Source organism: Carlito syrichta, unplaced genomic scaffold (genome assembly GCF_000164805.1).
Source record: "Carlito syrichta isolate Samal-C Ts95f unplaced genomic scaffold, Tarsius_syrichta-2.0.1 Scaffold308846, whole genome shotgun sequence".
Lineage (NCBI taxonomy): Eukaryota > Metazoa > Chordata > Mammalia > Primates > Tarsiidae > Carlito > Carlito syrichta.
The window spans coordinates 316374-338890 of record NW_007252942.1 but is presented as its reverse complement, the minus strand read 5'-3'; the positions used below and the strand labels follow the sequence as shown (position 1 = coordinate 338890).

At 37.3% G+C, this 22517-nt stretch overlaps 1 protein-coding gene across 3 annotated transcripts in view; it reads right to left on the bottom strand.

Annotated features, from left to right (window-relative positions):
• PSMA8 (proteasome subunit alpha 8) overlaps positions 1-22020 on the bottom strand; it is an 80888-nt gene extending 58868 nt beyond the window's left edge. The window contains exons 1-2 of one of the 3 annotated variants that reach the window (XM_008066112.1): positions 21864-22020; positions 3464-3590 (exon numbers count right to left, since the gene is read on the bottom strand). In XM_008066112.1, coding sequence (XP_008064303.1) covers positions 3464-3590; positions 21864-21965 — 229 coding nt within the window. In that variant the 5' untranslated portion in view covers positions 21966-22020. The remainder of the gene's footprint in view (positions 1-3463; positions 3591-21863) is intronic. The other 2 variants (XM_008066113.1, XM_008066111.1) reach the window with 2 other exon arrangements.
• Positions 22021-22517: the final 497 nt, after the last annotated feature.

Genomic DNA, 22517 nt, shown 5'->3' with positions numbered 1-22517 from the left:
ACCAGGCTGTTTTGATTACTGTAGCCTTATAGTAAAGTTTGAAGTCTGGAAGTGTGATAAAAAAATTATTTCTAACCTTTTTTGTGGTATCTTTAACTTTGTCTATATAAGATCATGCCATCTGTGAATAGAGATAATCCTTCTCAGTTTGGATGCCTTTTATTCTTATTTATTTATTCATTAATACTTTGAATAGCAGTGGTAAAAGTGGACAACCTTATCTTGTTCCTAATTTTAGAGGAAAAGCTTCCAGTCTTTAACCACTGAGCATGAAGTGAGCAATGAGTTTTTCATATGTGTCAATTGAATATGTGACATATTGAGTCAATTTTCTTCTATTTCTAGTTTGTTGGGTATCATTACCAAGAAAGGGTTAAATGTCAAATGTATTTTTCTGTATCAACTGATATAATCATGCAGTTTTTTTTTTCTTTCAGTCTGTTAATATGGTATATATTGGCTTGAACCATCCTTGCACTCCAGGAGTAAATCCCACTTGGTCATAATGTCCGATCCTTTTAAAATTCTGTCTCTAGCCAGGCTCGGTGGCTCAGCCTGTAATCCTGCACCTTTGGGAGCCTGAGGTGAGTGGATTTCCTGAGCCCATGGGTTCAAGACCCGCCTGGGCAGGCGAGACCTCATCTCTACAATAAATCAAAAAATCAGCCGGGCATGGTAACACGTACCTGTAGTTCCAGCTACTTGGAAGGCTGAGGCAGAAGGCTCACTGGAGCCCAGCAGGTCGAGGCTGTGGTGGCCGGGAGCGGCCACTGCACTCCAGTTTGGGTGACAGAGTGAGATTCCAACTCAAAAAAATAAATAATAAAAAAATAAAATTCTGCCTCTGGTTTGAGATATTGGTCTATAGTTTTCTTGTAGTGTCTCTGTCTGGTTTTGGCATCATTATAATTTTGGTCTCACAGTATAAGTTTAGAAGTGTTCCTCCTCAATTTTTTTGGAAGAGTTTGAGAAGGACTGTTATTAATTCTTCTTTGTAACGTTTGGTAGAATTCACAAGGAAGGCCATCAAGTCCTGGAGTTTTCTTGATTGGGTGGTTTTTGATAACTGATTCAATGTCTTGTGTCTATTTATATTTTCTATATCTTATTGAATAATTTGTATTTCAAATAATTTTGTTGGTGTACAATTTTTCATAGTACTCTTTTAAAATTCTTTTTATTTCTGGAAAACTGGCACTAATGTCCCCTTTTTCATTTCTCATTTTGAGTCTTTTTTTTCTAGTCAATCTTGTTAAATGTCTGTCAATTTTGTTGATCTTTTCAGAGAATCAACTCTTAGTTTTTAATTTTTTCTAACATGTTTTTATTCTCCTATTTATCTATGCTCTGATCTTTACTACTTCTTTCTGCTAAAGTTAGTTTATTCTTCATTTTGTAGTTTTAACGTATAAAGTCAGGTTTTGAATTGAGATCTTTCTTTCTTAATGGAAATATTTACAGCTATAATTTTTTCTCTTAGCATTACTTTCAATACATCCCCCAGGTTTTGATAAGCTGTGTTTTTATTTTCATTTCTCTCAAGATATATTCTAGTTTTCCTTGTGATTTTTTTCCATTGGCCCATGGGTGATTTAGGAGAATACTGTTTAATTTCCACGTTTGTAGATTTTTAAAGTTTTTCTTCTGCTGTTGATTTCTAGCTCCATTCAAGTTTTCATCAGAAAACACGCTTTGTATAATTTTATCTTTTAAAATGTATTAAGACTTATTTTGTGGCAAGATATTTCCTTTTTTGACAGTAGAATAAAGGTTACTGTTTTTGTTTTTGTTTTTGTTTTTTTTGAGTTGAAGTCTATTGCCCAGGCTGCAGTGCAGTAGCATGCTAATGGCCACGTCAGCGTTGATCTACTAGGCTGTGGCAATCCTTCCGCCTTAGCTTTCCAAGTAGCTAGAACTACAGGTGTGTGCTACCATGCCCAGCTAATTTTTTGATTTATTGCAGAGCCAAGATCTCACCATGTTGCCCAGGTTAAGAAAGCTGTCAGCTGAACACCTGGAGGTTTCTGGAGGATAGAATGCCCAGGGAGGACATGAAAGCTCTGCATCATTTCCCCCATACCTTGCCCTACACACCTCTTTATCTATATTCTAAATTAGATTTTTTTTTTTTAGAGACAGGGTCTTGCTATGCTACCCAGGCTGGTCTCAAACTCCTGAGCTCAAGTGATTATCCTGCCTTAGCCTTCTGAATAGCTGGAATTACAGGTGACTGTCATCATATCTGGCTTGAATAAAAATTTTAAACTTCAATATATAATTCGAGTTTAAAAAACACAATTAGAAAATGAGCAAAATATGACAAGAAATGTCTTATTCACTGTAGAGAGGCAAATAAGCACATGAAAATGTGTTCAATATCTTTATCCATGAGGGAAATATAAATATAACCCACAATTAGATATCACTACACATCTCTGGTGTTATTATATATATATTAAATATATTATATATATATTTTAATATACAGCCATAGTTTCACTATATATATTTCATTTTATATATATAAAATATATTTCATATTTCAAGTATTATTTTATATATATTTATATGTATATATATAATAATATTTTGGTTTTCATCCATCGTTCATGGCTCCTAAATCCCGAAGCCTTATTGTAGCATTCAGTATGTTAGGCTTTTGGAGCAGACCTCAGGAAATAGATTCTCTCTAAACTTCTTCTACCCTCCTTTCACCTAACCCCAAGGCAAGACTCTAATCTTCTCTATCTTTCTGACTGTGAATCATAGACCTTCATTCCAGAAAGGATTCCACCCACACCTTGGAAGAAGGAATGCTGATGCCATAAATCTACAAAAATCCAAGAGAAGGCTGGGCATGGTAGCTCAAGCCTGTAATCCCAACACTTTGGGGGGCCAAGGTGAGAGGACTGCCCAAGCCCAGGGGTTCAAGACCAGCCTGGGCAACTTGGTAACACCTCGTCTCTACAATATATCAAAAAATTAGCTGGGTGTGGTAGTGCGTGCCTGTAGTTCCAGCTACTTGGAAGGCTGAGGCAGAAGGATCGCCTGAGCCCAGCAGGTCAACGCTGGGGTGGCCGTTAGCATGCCACTGCATTCCAGCCTGGGTAACAGAGTGAGACTCCAACTCAAAAAAAAAACATAATAAAAAATCCAAGAGGAATGGGCTAAGAAAGCTGTCAGCTGAACACCTGGAGGTTTCTGGAGGACAGAATGCCCAGGGAGGACATGAAAGTTCTGCATCATTTCCCCCATACCTTGCCCTACACACCTCTTTATCTATATTCTTTGTAATATCTCTTATAAATTGGTAAATGTAAGTGTTCTACTGAGTTTTGTAAACCACTTCAGCAAATTAATTGAACCCAAAGAGGGGGCTATGGGAACCCTAAAACTTGAAGCTGATTGAGTTGTCCTATTACATTAAGATATCATGCATCATCACTGTAGGTCTATTAAGTACCTGCAAAAGCCATGCAGACATGATCATCAAGGGCACAGATTTTCCTCACAGTTCTTTCATCTTGAAGCTTGGCAACAGATTTTTTTTCTACCCCAAGCACAACTATATTGGTACCTCGAATTCCAACCTGTAAAGTCATTTTTAAAAATAATTGTCAGTTTTAAGTATAAAATCAAGTTGTTCTAACAGGTGACTTAGAGGACACGACTTATTCTTAAACAAGCAATAAAAATGATAAAAGTAAACTTTTAGGAAAACAGCTGCATAGGTACAGGCTTACTGGAGGTCCATTCCTCAAATGCAAAGCAAAGAAAACAAATAGTTAGAAACTGCAAAGACAATACCACCAATGCTGAAAACATGTGAGTGTTCTAACCTTATACAATACACCTGAAAAAGCAATATCCAAATGTTAAGTCTTAACATCATTGATAGGTTCTTGAAACTGCAGCTACAAGCAAACAATGTATAATGAAACCAACCTTACCATAGGCTAATTAATACACACAAGAGTTAAGTTCCTATGAAATATCTCTGGTCAGAAAAACATCACCAAACTTCTAAATAAAGACCTAAAACAGTTCTGATATTAAACACTGGAATAAATGTGAGCTAGATATACATTTTTAAAAGACAAATAAAAACAAGTAAGATAATTATTAACCCAATTTTTGGTGAATCAATGAGTGATGTAGTGGGGATGGGTTAAATCAAGGAATAAATGTTTGCAAAGCAAAAATTGTAAGGAGCATCTCCTACCACAATGTAGTTTGAAAACAAACAATAAGAAATATGATGAGCTTGCTGAGTGCTTTTATACCGCATCATTTATTGCCGTGCACTTGTGTAATTATTGTATACTTGATACATTTTTGTTTCGTAATAAGTTTTTTTCATTTATTCATTCATTCATTTTTTAACCTGCTTATCTCAGTTCAGGGTCACAGGTGGCCAGAGGCTATTCCAGCAGCTTAGGGTGCAGGACAGAAATCAACCCTGGACAGGATTCCATTCCATCACATGTCCATACACACATGTCCATACCCACTCAGACTGGGACAATTTACATATACCAATTAACTTAATGCACACATCTTCGAGATATGGGAGGAAACCAGAGTACATGGAGAAAAACCCATGCAGACATGGGAGAATGTGCAAACTCCACACAGATAGTGGCCTCAGATGGGAATAGATTTTTTTTCCCTCTTCAATGTTATAACAGAATGAAAAAAAAAATGTTATCTGAGGATGAGGATCTTCTGTATAAGTACAATCTTAAACCAAAATAAAGAAGATGATGGGACAACCCACGTATATTCCTTATAGAGTGGTCAGTACCACTGCTAGTAGTGTTAACAGTAGCCTTTAGAACTGTTGTTTATAACGTACTTAGTCTTTGGTCTCTTGCTATAGCAGCCCAAGTAATCTAAGTTAAGACAGGGACCATAAGCAGCCAAGAGAAAGACCAAATGTCCTTACCCTGTACTACTGATAAAGCCTCTATTCAAACAAGAAAAAAATAAATAGAATGACAATCATTCATTACTCTTCCTCTTTTTTAGAAGAAAATAAAGCCTAATCTGTAACAGTAGTAGCTCTCAAATAGGGACTTATGGAGAAACATAGCCATATTGCCAGGGATCCAAGAGCAGTTTATGAGAATTTTGGTTCTGCATTACAATAGTAATCTAACATTTTTGATATAGGTTTTGATTATGATGCTTTGTAGTCAAATGTGATGAAATTAGTACTGTTTTATACAACTATACCAAAAGTTGTGCTCTAAGTTAAAATTACTGAAGCCAAAATACAGAATAGGCTAAATATAGAACTAGGCCTGAGATTACATCTTTTAATTAGATAAAGCAAAGACAATTTATCAAGGCTTTTGCTCTTATTGTTCCCTCAAGGTTAGGCCTTTTCTAACTATTGTATCTCATATCAGGAACCCTCCCTCAATATATTATCTTCATCAAACAGACAAATGTTAAACTTTATACGCTACAGAGCATATGCCTTCTTTTCAAGCTATAGGGCACTGTACAATTTAACATATATTAAGACTAAAAAAGAAACTCAAAATATTCTCACAATGGAAATAAATCAAATTAAATTTATTGATTAAAACACCATAATTTTTATAACTCTCACCTAATGATTTTTGACTTAGTAAAGAAAAAAAAACTACTAATGCAGACTTAGTAAAGAAATAAAAACTACCAAAAAATGTTGATAATGAATATGCTAATACCAAAGTCTTCTGGATGTGGTCGAAATTATGTTCAGGAGAAAATTTATAATTACACTATTTTAATCAAATAAGAAAAAGTATTAAAAATTAACTAGGAAATAAGAACAATAAGGTATAAAATAGTTAAGCTAAACTTAAGGGGGGAAGAGGAAAAAGCAGAAATTAATAGAAAGAAAACAATCAAATTGATAAATACTACTAAGAATTTTTTTTAAAACAAATCATTAAATCAGATCTCAGTTAATCTAATCAAGAAGGGGACAGAATAAAAGAAATATGCACATGTGTGAAAAAGTAGCAAGTTAAAAACTATAACCCTAAGTTAATACATTTGAAAATCTGACTGAAAAACTTCAGATTGCCCATACTGACTCAAGAGAGCATAGAAAACTCAGTCTCACTAACAAACAAGGGATTAATTTTAGAAAAGAACCCTCAAAAACAAATGTCAGGCCTAAAGGATTTGTGGATAAATTCTTTTTAATTTTCTGTTATGGGTAACTCCTATGATATTTTAATTATTCTGCAATACAAATAAAAGTGGAAAACTTAGGGAAACTATGTAACAATGGTAAATCCAGCAAATATAGCACTTTGTAGATAAATAAATGTACCAATAGTTTATTACAAAAGCTGATGTCAAAAATTCAAAACAAGATATTCATGAAAAAAATTATGGAAGTGACATCAGCAAGATGGCAGAACAAGAGTTTCCCATGCTCATCTCTCTGCAGAAATATCAATCTGTACAAGTACATATGAAAATATCTTCACAAGAACATGGAATCCAAGGGAGAGACTATAGCACCCGCGTGAAGCACAGAAATAGAAGACACATTGAAGAGAGTGGGAAAGATAGTATCCTAAGCCCAGCAGTGCAGTGTAGGGAGAGATACCATCCATGTGGGGTAGAAAGAATAAAAAATGAGCACCCGACTCCATTGTGGACCCCACGGATCAAGATCCAGGCTTGCTCCTGTGGACCCAGCCTTCATACCCACCCCAGTGAATACCAACACAAGACCAGCATCTGCAGCCTTAAGTGTCAAGCCTGGCCATCAAACTGGCATAGGCACCAGGCCAGCCTGCCTGAGGATTCTAGCAGTAGGCCCTCCCTGAATCTCTGGACAGGCCAATTGGTGAGGACTTTCCCTGCTAAAGTCAGTCCATAGAGACTCATAGAGCAGATACCAACGGCAGGCCACAAAGATCATGAATAACCAGGGAAACATGATACCACCAAATGAACAAAATAGAGTACTAGTAACTGATAAAAAGTAATAAAGACCTATAAATTTCCTGATAATTAAAAAATAATCTTTATTTGCATTTGTATATGTTTATAATTTTAATTGTATTTCACTCATAAATTTTTATTCAACTTTGTATGTTTTCTTTCTAAAAATCTTAAACAGATCCTATTATAATTTTTGAGATATATTTACATATAGCAAATTCTTCCTTTTAAGTGTACAGTTTTGTAAGTTTTACAAATTTATACAATTGTGAAACAGCTACTACGATCAAGATATAGACTAATTCCATCATCCCAAAAGAGATCTCTTGTACCTCTTTGTAGCCAACCCCTTTACCCATCTCCAGCATTTTGCAACCACTAACCTATTTTCTGTCCCTATACCTATGTCATATAAAGAATGTGATGTGAATAGAATTATATAATATATAGGCTTCTGAGTCTAGCTTCTTGCATTTAGCATAATGCATGTGAGATTGATCCAGGTTGTTGTGTGATTTGCTGTGTAGTATTCCATTGTATGGATGTCTAGTTTGCTTATCCATTCACCAGTTTAAAGTGCTTTTGAGAAGTTTCTAGTGTTTGGCGAATATATGAAAAGTCTCTGTACATATTTATGTACATATTTTGATGTGAACATAAGTTTTCATTTCACTTAGGTAGATACCTCAGAGTCAGATAGTTGGGTTGTATGGTAAGTGTATGTTTACCTTTATAAGAAACTGCCAAACTGCTTCCCATAATGGCTATACTCTACCATTTTGCATTCCCACAGGAAGTGTTGTTTCTAGTTGTACACTGTACTAGTAGTGGAGAGTCCTTTTTGCTCCACATCCTTGTCAGCACTTTGTCAGTTTTCTTTTATTTATTTTAGCCATTCTAGTAAGTGTGTAGTGGTATCTCACATTTTTAAATAAGCTTCAATTGCTTTGTATTTACATAGCTTTGGGAGATACAAATAGTTTTTGGTTACATGGTTGCACTGTATAGTAATTTTAGGTGTACACACTACTCCCACCTGTGCACGATGTACTCAATAGATGATTTTTTTGTCCCTCCACCCATTGCCCTCCTCCCACTTGCGGTTCTCCAGTGTCCATTATACCATTCTCTATGCCTCTGCAGATCCTTATTTTAGCTCCCACTTACAAGGAAGAACATGCAGTGTTTGGTTTTCTGTTCCTGTGTTAGTAGTTCACTTAGGTTAATGTTCTCTAATTCCATTCAAGGTGCTGCAAAAGACATTCTTTCTATCTTTCTTTTTTTTTTCTTTTATATTCCACAGTGTATGTGTACCATATTTTCATTATCCACTGATCAGTTGATGGGCATTTGGGTTATTTCCACATCTTTGCAATTGTGAATTGTGCTGTGATGAACATGCAAATGCAGCTATCTTTTTAATATAATGACCTCCATTCCTTTGGGTAGATACCTAGTAGTGGGATTGCCAGATCAAATGGTAAATCTGGTGTTTAAAAAAATTATATTCCTTATCCTTTATGCAGAACTATAGATCTACTTTTAGTTCTTTGAGAAATATTCCATAATGATTTCCATAGAGGTACTAATTTACACAACAGTGCATAAGCATTCCCTTTTTACCACATCCATACCAGCATCAATTTTTAAAAAATTTCTTGATTATGGCCATCTGACTGGTATAAGGTGGTATCCCATTGTACTTTTAATTTGCATTTCCCTGATGATTAGTGATGTTGATGATGTTGATAATTTTTTCATATGTGTGTTGGTCATTTGTATATCTTCTTTTTAAGTTGTCTGTTCATGTCACATGTCCACCTTTTAATGGGGTCATTTACTTTTTTCTTGCTAATTTGTTTGAGTTTTTCCTAGATTCTGGATATTGATCCTTTATCAGATGTATAGTTTGCAAATATCTTCTCCCATTCTGTAAGTTGCCTATTTGTTCTGTTGATTATTTCCTTTGCTGTTCAGAAGCTTTTTAGTTTAATTAAGTCTCATTTATTTATTTTTTGTTTTGCTACATTTGCTTTTGGGGTTTTGACCATAAATTATTTGCCTAGACCAAAGTCCAGAAGAGTTGTTCCTAGGTTTCCTTCTAGGATTTTTATGGTTTCAGGTTTGACATTTAAATCTTTAATCTATTTTGAGTTAATTTTTACATACTTGGAGAGATAGAGATCAAGCTTATTTTTTCTGCATATAGCTATCCAATTTTTCCAGAACCATTTGATGAACAGGTTGTCCTTTCCCAGGTGTAAATTAATATTTTGTCTTCATTGTCAAAGACTAGCTGGCTGCAGGTATATGAGTTTATTCCTGGATTCTCTGTTTTGTTCCATTGGTCCATGTGTCTGCTCTTGTACCACTATCATGCTGTTTTGGTTACTACAGTCTTGCAGTATAATTTGAAGTCAGGATATGCAATACCTCCAGCTTTGTTCTTTTGCCTAGGATTGCTTTGGCTATTCTGGATCTTTTTTGGTTCTATATGAATTTTATACTTTTTTCCTAACTTTGCAAAAAAATGACACTGGTAGTCTGATGGGGATTGTGTTGATCTGTATATTACTTTGGATAATATGGTTATTTTAACAATGTTGATTCTTCCAATCCATAAGTATGGGGTGCTTCTCCATTTGTGTCTTTTACAATTTCTTTCACCAGTGTTTTGTAGTTCTCCTTGTAGAGATCTTTCAACTCTTTGGTTAAATATATTCCCAGGTATTTTAGCTTTTTGGCTGCAATTGTAAATGGAATTGAGTTCTTGATCTGGTTATCAGCTTGGTCGCTAGTGTATATCAGTGCTACTGATTTGTGTGTGTGTTGATTCTGTATATTAAAACTTGACCGAATTTATGTCTTTTGGATTCTCAAGGTGAAAGGTCATATAGTTTGCATACAGAGATCATTTTATTTCTTCTTTTCCAATGTGGATACCCTTTATTTCTTAATCTTGTCTGATTTCTCTGGCTAGGATTTCCAGTACTATGTTGAACAGAAGTGAAAGTGGGCATCCTTGTGCTGTTCCAGTTCTGAGAAAGAATACATTCAACTTTTCTTCATTCAGGATGACATTGGCTGTAGATTTGTCATATATGGTTTTATTATTTTGAGGAATGTTCTCTATATGCCTATTTTGCTGAGGGTTTTTATCGTTAAGGGATGCTGGATTTTATCAAACACTTTTTCTGCGCCTATTGAAATGACCATATAATTTTTGTTTTTAATTGTTTATGTAGTAGATCATGTTTACTAATTTGCATAAATTAAACTATCCTTGCATCCTTGGGATAAAATCCACTTGATCATGGTGGATTATTTTTTTTAATGTGCTGTTGAATTCATTTTGCTAATATTTTGTTGAGAATTTTCATGTCTATATTCATCAGGAAAACTGGTCTGAAGTCTTCTCTTCTTGTGTCTTTTTCTGACTTTGGCATTAGGGCATACTCATGAAATGAGTTTGGGAGAATTCCCTCCTCTTTAATCTTACAGAATAGCTTTAGTGAAATTGATACCAGCTGTTTTTTGAAAGTCTTGTAGAATGTGAGTCTGGCAGTTCCAAGACCTTTTGTTGTTGGTGGGAAACTTTTAATTACTGTTTCAATCTCACTACTCGTTGGTCTGTTCAAAGTTTCTATTTCTTCCTGATTCAATATTGGGAGGTTATATCGTTCCAATAATTTATCCATTTCCTCTAAATTATCTAGTTTGTTTGTATAGAGATGTTCATAATAATCTTGGATGATCTTTTGTATTTTCAGCATAGCAGTTGTAATATCTCTATTTTCATTTCATTTCTTTTTTTGTGTGTTAGAGTCTCACACTGTCGCCTAGACTGGAGTGCAGTGGCTTGCTCCTGGCCACCACAGCCTCGACCTGCTGGGCTCCAGCGATCCTTCTGCCTCAGTCTTCCAAGTAGCCGAAACTACAGGCACACGCTACTATACCTGACTAATTTTTTTGTTTGTTTGTTTATTGTAGAGACGAGGTCTTGCTAAGTTGCCCAGGTGGGTTTCGAACCCACGGGTTCAGGTAATCCACTTGCCTCGGCCACCCAAAGTGCTGGAATTACAGGCTGAGCCACTGAGCCTGGCCTCTATTTTCACTTTTGATTGAGTTCATTTGAATCTTCTTAGTTTCTTAATTAATCTAGCTGGTGGTCTATCAGTTTTGTTTATCTTTTCAAAGAAACAACTTTTTGTTTGATTGATAATCTGAATTGATTTTTAAAATTTCAATTTCATTTAGTTCTTCTCTATGTCATTTCTTTTCTTCTGCTAGCTTTGGGTTTAGTTTGTTCATGTTTACTGTGTGTGTCATAGGTTGTCAACAAATGATCTTTCGGTCTTCTTAATGTAGGCTTATGAGCACAGATTTGGCTGTGTCCTAGAAGTTTTGATAACTTATTTTATTGTTGTCATTCATTTTGAGGAATTTTTAAATTTTCATTTTGATTTTTTCATTGGCCCAAGGATCATCCATGATCAAACTGCTTAACTTACATGTTTTTGTTTGTGAGTTCTTCTTACAGTTAATTTCTAGTTTTATTCCACTGTAGTGTGAGAAAGTGCTTGATATGATTTCAATTTTTTTGAACTTGATACTTGATTGGTGGCTTATTTATTTATTTATTTGAGTTGGAGTCTCACTTGGTCGCCCAGACTGGAGTGCAGTGGCCGCTCCCGGCCACCGCAGCCTCGCCGGCTGGGCTCCGGCAATCCTTCTGCCTCAGCCTTCTGAGTAGCCGGAATAACAGGCATGCATTACCATGCCCGGCTGATTTTTTGATTTATTGTAGAGATGAGGTCTCCCTGCCCAGGCGGTCTCGAACCCGCGGGGTGGCTTATCTTATGGTCTATCTTGGAGAATGTTCCATGTGCTGATGAGAAAAATGTATATTCTGTAATCTTGGAGTGATGTTCTGTAAATGTCTGCTAGTTCCATTTGCTCTAGAGTCCAGTTTAACTCCACTGTTTCTTTGTTGACTTTCTGCCTTGATGATCTGCCTATTTCTGTCAGTAGAGTCTTGAAGTATCCACTATTATTGTATTGTATATCTCTATTTTTTAGGTTTTGCAGAATTTGTTTTATAAAGCTGGGGGCTCTGGTGTTAGGTGCATATATATTTAAAATTATTATATCATCTTGTTGGATTGATTCTTTCATCATTTTGTAATAACCATCTTTGTCTTTTTCACTGTTAATTTGAAGTCTGGTTTATCTGACATGAGAATGGCTACTACTGCTTGTTGTAGGTTTCCATTTGAGTAGGATATTTCTTTCTACCTCTTTACCTTGAGTCTACAGAATTCTTTGTGTGTTAAGTGGATCTCTTGAAGGCAGCAGATTTTGGATAGTTTTGTAATTCATTCTGTTAGTCTACATTTTTTTAGCTGGGCATTCAGACCATTTATGTTCAGGGTTAATGATATGTAATGTATTATTCCATTCTTTATGCTGGTTGTTAACTGGTTGCTTTATTGTGTTGGTGTTCTGTAAGCCCTGTGAACTCTATTGTGTTGGTGTTCTGTAAGCCCTGTGGCCTTTATGATTTCTAGTACTTTTCTACTGGTATATCTTAACCTTTTGTTTCAGTGTCTAGAACTCCTTTGAGTATTTCTTGTAGAGCTGGTCTAGCAATGACAAATTCCCTCAGCATTTGCTTGTCTGAGAAAGACTCCATTTCTCCTTCATTTATAAAATTTACATTTTGCAGGACACAAAATCCTTGGCTGACTGTTATTGTGTTTGAAGAGATTGAAGATGATATCCTAATCCCTTCTGGTTTGTAGGGTTTTTTCTTAGACGTCTGCTGTTAGTCTAATAGGTTTACCATTGTAAGTTATTTGATGCTTTTGTCTCATTGCTCTTAAAATTCTTTCCTTCACATTAACTTTTCAAAACCTGATCATTATATGCCTTAAGGATAACCTTTTTTGCAATGAATCTTTTGGGGATCCTTTGGGACTCTTGTATCTAGATATTTAAATATCTGGCAAGACCAGGGAAGTTTACCTTCATTATTCCCTCAAATGCATTTTCCAAATCTGTTGTTTTCTCTTGTGCCTCATAAACACCTACGATTCTTAGGTTGGAGACTTTGTTCTGTTCTCTTTATTCTCTTTTTCTTTATTGTTGTCTGACTGGATTAATTCAAAAGCTTTGTCTTCAAGTTCTGAGATCCTTTCTTCTACTTGTTGTAGTCTACTGTTAAAACTTTCCACTGTATTTTGTACTTCCCTAAGTGATTTTTCATTACCAGACTTTCAACTTGTTTTCTTCCCTAAGGTTTCTATCTCTTTGGATAATTTTTTTATTCATGTCCTGAATAGGTTTTTTAAACTTTTTTTATTTTGGTTTTCAACATTCTCCTGAATCTCATTAAGCAACTTTATAATCAATCTTTTGAATTCTATTTCTGAAATTTCACAGATTTCAATCTGGTTAGGGTACATGGTTGGAGAGTTAATATGATAGGGTGTTGAAGAAGACTGTTTTTTCATATTGCCAGAATTATTTTGTTTTTTTCTCCTACTCCTTTGAGTAGACTATTTCTTCTTATCTGAGGTTGGCAGGGGCTGACGTAGGCACTGTACAATTTCCTTGGTTATTTATAGCCTTTCACAATTGCCAGCTGTGGTCATCCTGTGCTAGGTTCCTGCACAGGCTCAAGGTGTGCTAAGTGACCAGGGCAGCTTGGATAATAGTGTTAGCTGGGATCTGGGATCATACCTTCCCCAAAACTGAAGTATTATATCAGATGTGATGGGCCATGCTGTTGACCTTTAGCCAGGAGGTGGTGGCAGACAGCCAAGCTTCAATTGTGGCCTTGGGCTTTCTGCTTTGCCTGTGTTGCTTCAAGAGGTGGAAGGATCACTAGAGCCCAGCAAGTCGAGGCTGCAGTGGCCGGGAGCGGCCACTGCACTCCAGTCTGGGTGACATAGTGAGACTCCAACTCAAAAAAAAAAAGAAAAGAAAAGAAAATGCCCAGTCAACCTCGGCAGTAGGTGGGGCTGTGGGAATTACCCAAGTTCTCTGTCTATTTTGAGTCTTTGAGGGGGGCTGTGGGTGAAAAGAATTCAAGCTTCCCACCTGTATACACCTTGGCTACCTCTGTGGGAATTGGGAGGGCATCCCTGACCACTGGGGTAGTGCCATCATGAAGCCCACACAACCTTGGGAGTGAAAGGTTGCAATGGCAGGGAGTCTTACCATCTCCCCTGTCTTAGCCTCAGGCAGTCTGTATTCTGAATGTCAAAGTATCATGGCCTCAGGTGTTCTCATTCAGCATTCCAGTCAGAAACTGTCTGCCACTGCATAGTTTTCTTCTGGGGCCCCTCCTCTCCCAGGCCTGCTGGAAAGCAGCCACCAGCAAGGGTTGAATTCCTAAGATATGGCAGCTGGAGCTGCTCAGGGCTTTTTTTTTTTTTTTTTTTAACACCACTCCATGTGGGTTTTGGCAGAGCACAACTGTAGGTATGGCAGTTTCCTGAGAGCAACTAGTCTTGCAAGGCTCAGTGGCCCTCCAAGTCCATGGTAGGAGTACAGAATTCCTGAATTCCCTTTACTTACCTTCCCCACTGAGTCACAGGCTGCTCATGGTCTGTATCATGATCCAGGTGAGAGTTTGGCTAGTTCCAACCTAGGTTGATTGGTTTGTCTCTTCTTTGCACTATGTGGTTATTATTACTTCTTTGATGAGCTGGGTATGCTGTTGGTCCTGTTCCTCTCTGGGTTCTGAGAAAACTCTATCTTGGTTAACTCTGTAGGAAAAACACTCTAGCTACCACTTATTGGTCATATTAATCCTCTCCTCTCAAGAAAATAACCATCTTTAAAAAGCTCAGTAAGCTACAAAATACACAGATCAACAACTAAACGAGTTTTGGAAAGCAATATACAAACAAAGTGCAAAGTTCATCAAAGAAACAGAAAATTATGCTGACAAAAATGTAAAAGACTATACTATTTTTTTCTGTTATTTGTTTCTTTTTTTTTTTTTTGAGTTGGAGTCTCACTCTGTCGCCTAGACTGGAGTGCAGTGGCCGCTCCCGGCCACCACAGCCTCAACCTGCTGGGCTCCGGCGAGCCTTCCGCCTCAGCCTTCCAAGTAGCTGGAACTGCAGGCATGCACTACCATGCCCAGCTAATTTTTTGATTTATTGGAGAGATGAGGTCTTGCCAAGTTGCCCAGGTGAGTCTCGAACGCGCGGGCTCAGGCAATTCTTTTTTTATTTTAGAGACAAGGTCTGGATCTATTGCCCAGGCTGGAGAGCAGTGGTATGCTCATAGCTCACCGCAGCATTGAACGCCTGAGCCCAAGCAATCTTCCCACCTTGGTCTCCCAAAGTTTTGGGATTACAGGCATGAGTCACCATGTTTGGCCAAGACCACACTACTTTAATTCCACCTTTTTAGTCTCTCAAATCCTTGAAGCCAAATTTGTAAGTATTGTCATCATCCCTCAGTCCTCAGCAACCTGGTTTCTATCCCCCTTTTCTCAGAGTTTAGTCAAGGAAGAGTATAAATCCTGTCTCTCAGAGCTTAATAAAGGTAGATTATGCATAGGTCATTAAGTTTTCTAAAGTCTCAGTTGCATGCTATCCTCTACATGGTCTATATTTAATCTTCTCAAACAAAGAAGAGAACTTAAGAATACTGATTTACTTGACTTTCAGCACAGATTTTAAAGCAGGGGAGAAAAAGGATGCACCTCAGAATTACTATCTCCAGCCAAGATCAATCTTGTAAACTCCAATCATGTACTATCAGCTGCCTCACAGTCTCTATGGATCAAGAATGTAGACACTATTTAGTTAATCTCTCAGGCTCAGGGTCTCTCACAAATAAGTAATAAAGTTGTCCACTGGGGCTGCATCCCTCTCAAGGCTCAACTGGGGGAGGATCTATTTCCAAGTTCCCTCATTGGCTGCTGGCAAGATTCAGTTGCCCCTGAGTTTTTGAGACAAGGACCTCAGTTCCTACTGGGCTGTGAACAGAAGTTTCCTTCAATTCCTTCCCACATAGGCCATTCCCTAGAGCAACTCAACATGGTAGCTAGGGTTTACCAATAGTGAGCAAGCAAGAGAGCAAATGAGGGTGAGTGAGAGTGATTAGAAAAGAAGCCACCATCTCATTGTAACCCAACCCATGAAGTAACATTCCATTTTGTCTATTCTATTCCTTAAAACCAAGTCACACCAAGCACAGTAGCTCATGCCCGTAATTCTAGCACTTTGGGAGACTGAGGTGGAAGGATTACTTGTGCCCAAGAATTTGAGAGCAGCCAAAGCAAGACCTCATCTCTACAAAAAAATTTTAAAAGTTTATTTAGGCATGGTAGTGCATGCCAGTAGTCCCAACTACTCAGGAGGCTGAAGCTGAAGGACCACCTGAGCCCCGGAGGTCAAGGCTGTGATAAGCCATGATTGTGCCACTGAACTCCAGCCTGGGTGACAGAGTGAGACTCTGACTCAAAAACAAAAACACAAGTTACTAAGTTCAGCCCACACCCAAGGGGAGAAAATTACACAAGGGCCTAAACACTAGAATGTGGGGATCATTAGAGGCCTACTACACTTTCTACAAACATCTCAATCTTAGCAAACCCAAAATTCAGTTATGTTCCCCCTCAAACTTAGTGCTTCACATTTTCTAAGAAAATAGCAGCACCAGTTACTTAGCAGCCAAATCCAGAAACAAAGGCACCATCTTTAATTCCTCCCTTCCCAGTACCTATATTTCCCCTGCCAACACCATCCAAATAATCATCAAATAGTATCAACTATCTTGCTAACATTTCTGGAATCTGTCTTGCTTCCATTTCTGACCCTACTCTCGTAAAAATTAGTCATCTTTCATCTAGACTATTTTCACAGAGTCCTAACTGGTCTTGATGCTTCTAGTTTTGATTTCATCCAATTCACTGACCACAATGTAGTTTGAGAAATCTTTGGAAAATAAAATGATGAAGACAAAAATTAAAAAAAGAAAATGTGAATGTGACATTTCCCTACTTAAAATGTGTATAGGTTAGAGACCATTTCTCAGTAAGCAAACTGTCTATCACAGAGCTGGACAAGGGACAAAAGGATCTAGGGACTTCAATATTCATTCTTTGCATATTGGCCTTTTGCTCTTTTATGCAGAGACTTTCTTGATATAGAAAAACATGGTCACCAGGAGCTTGAATTCATATCCTAATTATTCTCCCAGAGAAGATAAGCTACCACTGTCTCTAGGTAGAAAAGTTCTAATAATAGACTTATATAGGCTAGATTTGAGACACATACTCGTTGCTGTGGTCAGGAGGATAGAAATTTTGAATTATTCTAAGTCATGTGAGTACTTCTGTGATTGGACAAATGCAGTCTGGACAGAACAGCAATAACCTGGAAAGTGACAATAACCACATTGAAAACCTTCAAAGGCCTCTTACTGCCTCAGGACCAAGTATATCCTTACTTGCATGGTTTAAAGGCATTCCATGATCTAGCATCAATTTTTAGCATCACTTCTTTCTATTTTTTCATTGTTTCAGCAATCCTGAACATCTTTTAGTTCAGAGAACATAGCTATCTTTTGCTATGTATTCCCACAAGCTATTTCCTTTGTGTAAAATACTCTTCACTTTTTGCCCTTTCATTTACTTCTTCCCTTTACCACCTTTCATCTTTCAGTTGTCCATTTAAATATTACTTCCTCATGGGGACCTCTCTAACACCTAAAGCTCCCATAAATGCCCCCATTCCTTCCCCATTATAATATTCATTTAGGTTTTTCTAGGACTATTGACTTAATCATTGACCTTTCCTGCTAGATGGTAAGCTCTCTGAGGACAGGAATTGAGTCTGTCTTGTTCATAGGGAAGCCATATGGTCGAACACCATATTTGGCATATGTAAGTGTTCAACAAAAATACCTTGAAATAAACGAACATGTGGGAAGAACTGTAGATACAATTGAAGGAAAAAGAGAAAACAATAGAATGGAAAATAATAATAGTTACAATTTATTAAGTACTTTTGGCGAACCAGATTCTGTGTAAGATGCTAACATGCCTTATTACCTCATTTAACTCTTAGAACAACTTTATGAAGCAGATGTTATTTTGATGCCTATTTTACTAGTAAAGAAATGGAAGCTTAGAGAAATTAAATGCTTTAAATGATACATATCTTGCTTCCACATTCATGATGACATCCAATTGATATACAATCTATATTGAGCAAATTTCATGATACAATGCAATGAGCAGAGGATTTGGAACTAGAAAGATTTAAATACAAATACTGGTTCCATCAGTTTCTGGCTAAGTACTTTCAGCAAGCTATAAAGGCTTCTGAATCACAGTTTCACATACAAAAAAAAGGGGGGGGAATTAAACACTATCCTTAATGTTAGATAATGTACATAAAATGCCTGGTAAAATTGTTGCTTAAGTGCTAGTTATTTCCTTCCTAGACCTTCCACTGTATATTGTGTGGCAGAAATACAAGAAAAAATTATGCCATCTCAGAGTCTCAAAAATCTTACTATCCAATTGGTGTGAGATTATTAGATATATCTGAAATTAAAGCCAAGGTGAGACTAGGTAGTAAATACTGTAAAATACTCTGTGGTTCTTATTATAAATTTAGAAAATAAAAAATGATTGGATTAGGGAAGGCTTCACAATGGGAAAAAATGTACAGAGATTCTTAAAGATAAATAAGATACACAGCAACAGAAAGAAAGATGTTTTCCTTCCTACCCCATATTCTCTCCCTAAGCAGAAGCATGTATTAGTAAAACCAAGAAGGCACTCCCTAAACTAGGAGTGTGGATAGGATTATGGAAGACTTTGATGGCTAGATTCTGGAGGTGAAATTTGATAAAGTAGAAAATATTGAGCCAGCAACAATCTAAGGTCAAGGAAAGGACAAGTTGAGGAATGACAATAAATCTTATCTTTTTCATGGGAATATTGTGAAGGATTCATTTCTTTTCCCCAAGAAGAAAGGTATTACTTCTCCAAAATGTTATTCAAACATATTTTGCATTTATAGAAAAGGGAACTGAAGCAAAAAGAAAACAGGCCTCTTGTCTCACTTCATGTTGTAAAATAATCAAAAAGGAAGCAGAAGCCAGGGCATCTAAATGTGGTCCGTATAACTTTTTATATCACTAAATAATACCTACATCTACATACTGGTCAAAACCGGTCAATGTTGGCTTATTTACAAATAATCATATCAATTATCATTTATAGACAGAATATTTTGTGACATATTTTAATAAATAAGTGTCATTAAAAACTTTACCCTATGTAAAAGGTCATAGTACCCTCAAGGAAACACAATGAATAACTCCATACAAACATGCAAATTTAAATTTCAGAATCCTGAAACAAAAGTGTCTCATCCTTCCAATGTATCTTTAAAAATGCCCACTATAGGTATTTTTATATCCTTACCCTTTTACCGTTCATTACAAAGGCACTATCAATCAGTTCTATAGCACTCTAAAAAAATGTTAAATGAGCCAATGTGGTTTCTTATTACACCCCAGTCTTCTCCCATTACTCCCTTTATTTTATGCTCTAAAACTTGGGCATTATTTTCTAACCATATGCTACATGCCATGCTGGGGATTATATAACTTTTGTTTTTATCAAAATGGTACCCTTTTGGTTTAAGCTACATCAGGCTTTCCTTAAATTTACAATTCGAAAAAAATTACTTATAAAACAGAAGCAAAACTAGTGGGCCCAATTAAAAAAAAAAACTTTAAGAAATGATTCTTCTTTCTAGTGTTAGTTTTTACCATTTTATATTTGATAGATTTATAACATTTATAGAATTATTTCCTTCAATAGCAAAGTTGGTACGAAAAATAAGAGAAAATACAGACATTGCTAGACTTAGAAATGCACTGTGTATTCTCATAGCTACTGTCTCAATTTCCAAAATACACAACAAACACGCTCATGAAATTTGAGAGATTAAAAAAAATTAGATCCTCTGAATTCATCAGACAGGACTTAGAAGATTTGGGGTAATAGATCATGGGTTACTAGGGCACCTTTGTCCTTTCTAATTTTTATAAATCACAAAGATTATTGAATGCAGTTAAAATTTGGCAGGAATATTACTGCTACCCTCAGTATTTGAAAGTTTTTCAGTAATGTGGATGTACAAGTCTAAAGTAGGGTATAATCTCTCAAGGAACTTCCAACAGTTTTTTTTTTTTAATGGGAAAAATAAATGGAAATTCTTGAGCTTTTGAGCCTCAAAAAGGCTGCTAAATATTGGGAATATTATTTTTAGTGGGTATATTTGAATTAATGTTTTTAAATAATTTCCTCATCAATAAGGATGGAGATATATATATTTATTTGAGTCCTAGTCTCACTGTGTTGCTCAGACTGAAGTGTAGTGGCACGATCACCACTTACCACAGCTTCCAACTCCTAGATTAAGGTGATCCTCTTACCTTAGCCTCCCAAGTAGCTGGGACTACAGGCGTGCACTACCACACCCATTTGATTTTTTGTAGAAACAAGGTATCTCTATGTTGCCCAGGCTGGTCTTGAACTCCTGGGCTCAAGCAATCCTTCCGCTTTGCCTCCCAAAGTGCTGGTATTACAGGCAAGAGCTACAGTGCCTGGTCTACTTTTACATTGATTTAGACCATATTGCAGTGGCAGGCATAGCTCATTTTTATTACAATTGTTATTAAACAACAGTTCCCAACATGAAGGAACTGTTAACTTTTTTTTTAATTAAGAAAGGTAGATTTATTAAAAGGAAGCTACATAGGGAAGGGCACGATGGACAGGACATCAGTGAGAGTCTGCTGTCTGCTGGAACTGTTAACCTTTTTTTTTTTTTTGAGTTGGAGTCTCACTCTGTCGCCCAGACTGGAGTGCAGTGGCCGCTCCCGGCCACCGCAGCCTCGACCTGCTGGCCTCCGGCGATCCTTCCACCTCAGCCTTCCAAGTAGCCGGAATTACAGGCGCACGCTACCACGCCCGGCTAATTTTTTAATTTTATTGTAGAGATGAGGTCTCGCCTGCCCAGGCGGGTCTCGAACCCGCGGGCTCAGGCAATCCACTCACCTCAGCCTCCCAAAGGCGCTGGATTACAGGCTGAGCCACCGAGCCCGGCTGGAACTGTTAACTTTTTAATCAACTTTTAACTCTGCATTTCTAAGTCTACCAGTGTCTATATTTTCTCCCACTTTTCATACCAACTTTGCTATTGAAGGATATAATTCTATAAACGTTATAAATCTATCAAATATAAAGTGGCAAAAAACTAACACTAGAAAGTTAACTTTTAACTTTCCAATTAACTTGTTAACTTTTAACTTTTCAAAGACTCAGGGTGGCGGTAATATTCCTGCCAAATTTTAAATACATTCAATAATCTTAGTGATCTATAAAAATTAAAAAGTTAATGGGCTCTGTTAACTCTTGAGGAGCTGGGCCATGAGAATTCGGGCAGGCTGTCACAGACTAGAAAAGTTTCCTTATGTCAGACACAGAGTTAATATCTCTTCTAGAGTCAAGTGTACTGCATGCCCATGCACATGTACACATAAACACACACGCACACACACACACACACACACACACACACACACACACACACACTTCCTAGTTTTGTATCTGTAGCTACCCTTAAATAATGGCAGTTGCACAACAGAAACAGAGGAAACCTACCAACTTCTACCCCACCACTTCCAGCCCAAATCTCAGAGGCAGCACCTCCCTCAATAAAAGGCACAGAGCAATTTTCACAAGTGTGGCGATCTCCTTTTGACCCGTAGGCCAGAGCTGTGGGCTGGGGTGGTGAGGTCAGGGAGGCCCTAGAGGTAAAGAGGTAACAGGGGGCGGCAGTCGGAAGTTGCTCACTCACCGCAGTGGATCCTTTCTTCACTGCTTCCTGGGCGTATTCCACCTGAAAGAGGTGTCCATCTGGGGAGAAAACAGTGATGGCCCTGTCGTACCGAGACGCCATCACATAGGACCGTACGGACTCCAAGCTCCCAAGGCTACTGCAGCAGAGGAGTGTGGGGAGCAACTGCTCCTCCGTGTGCCCGGAAGTACTAGCACACGTGCCTCGAGTTGCCTCCCAGAAGTCCTCGCGCGACAGCCTTTGGGTCCTTCGCGGAAGTCCTAGAACCCTCGCTCTTGGGTGTTTACCGGAGATCTTCTTTCCCTCTTGCTTGTGTTACCCCAGTGTAGCCTGCGAGTTAACCATTCCCCCTATCTTCACTGCCAATTTCCCCACTGTGGAGTTTCCCCAGGCCATGTCGCTTGGGTTATAAAAACAATATAAGATTAGGGCTTTAAGGTGAAGTCTTCAAAGATCAGATATTTTTGTTATCAGCATATATGTTAGAGAAACTGTGATAAGTTAAATATCCATTCCTTCCTTTTTGTTTCAAATTGTATATTTCCTAGTTTTTCTCTCTCAAGTTAACTCCTGTTATTTGAACTCAAGGAAAGAAATCACGCTTTCCAAAAGTGTCGCTTCTTCCATTTTCTTCCTTGTGAGTAAAATAGAGCA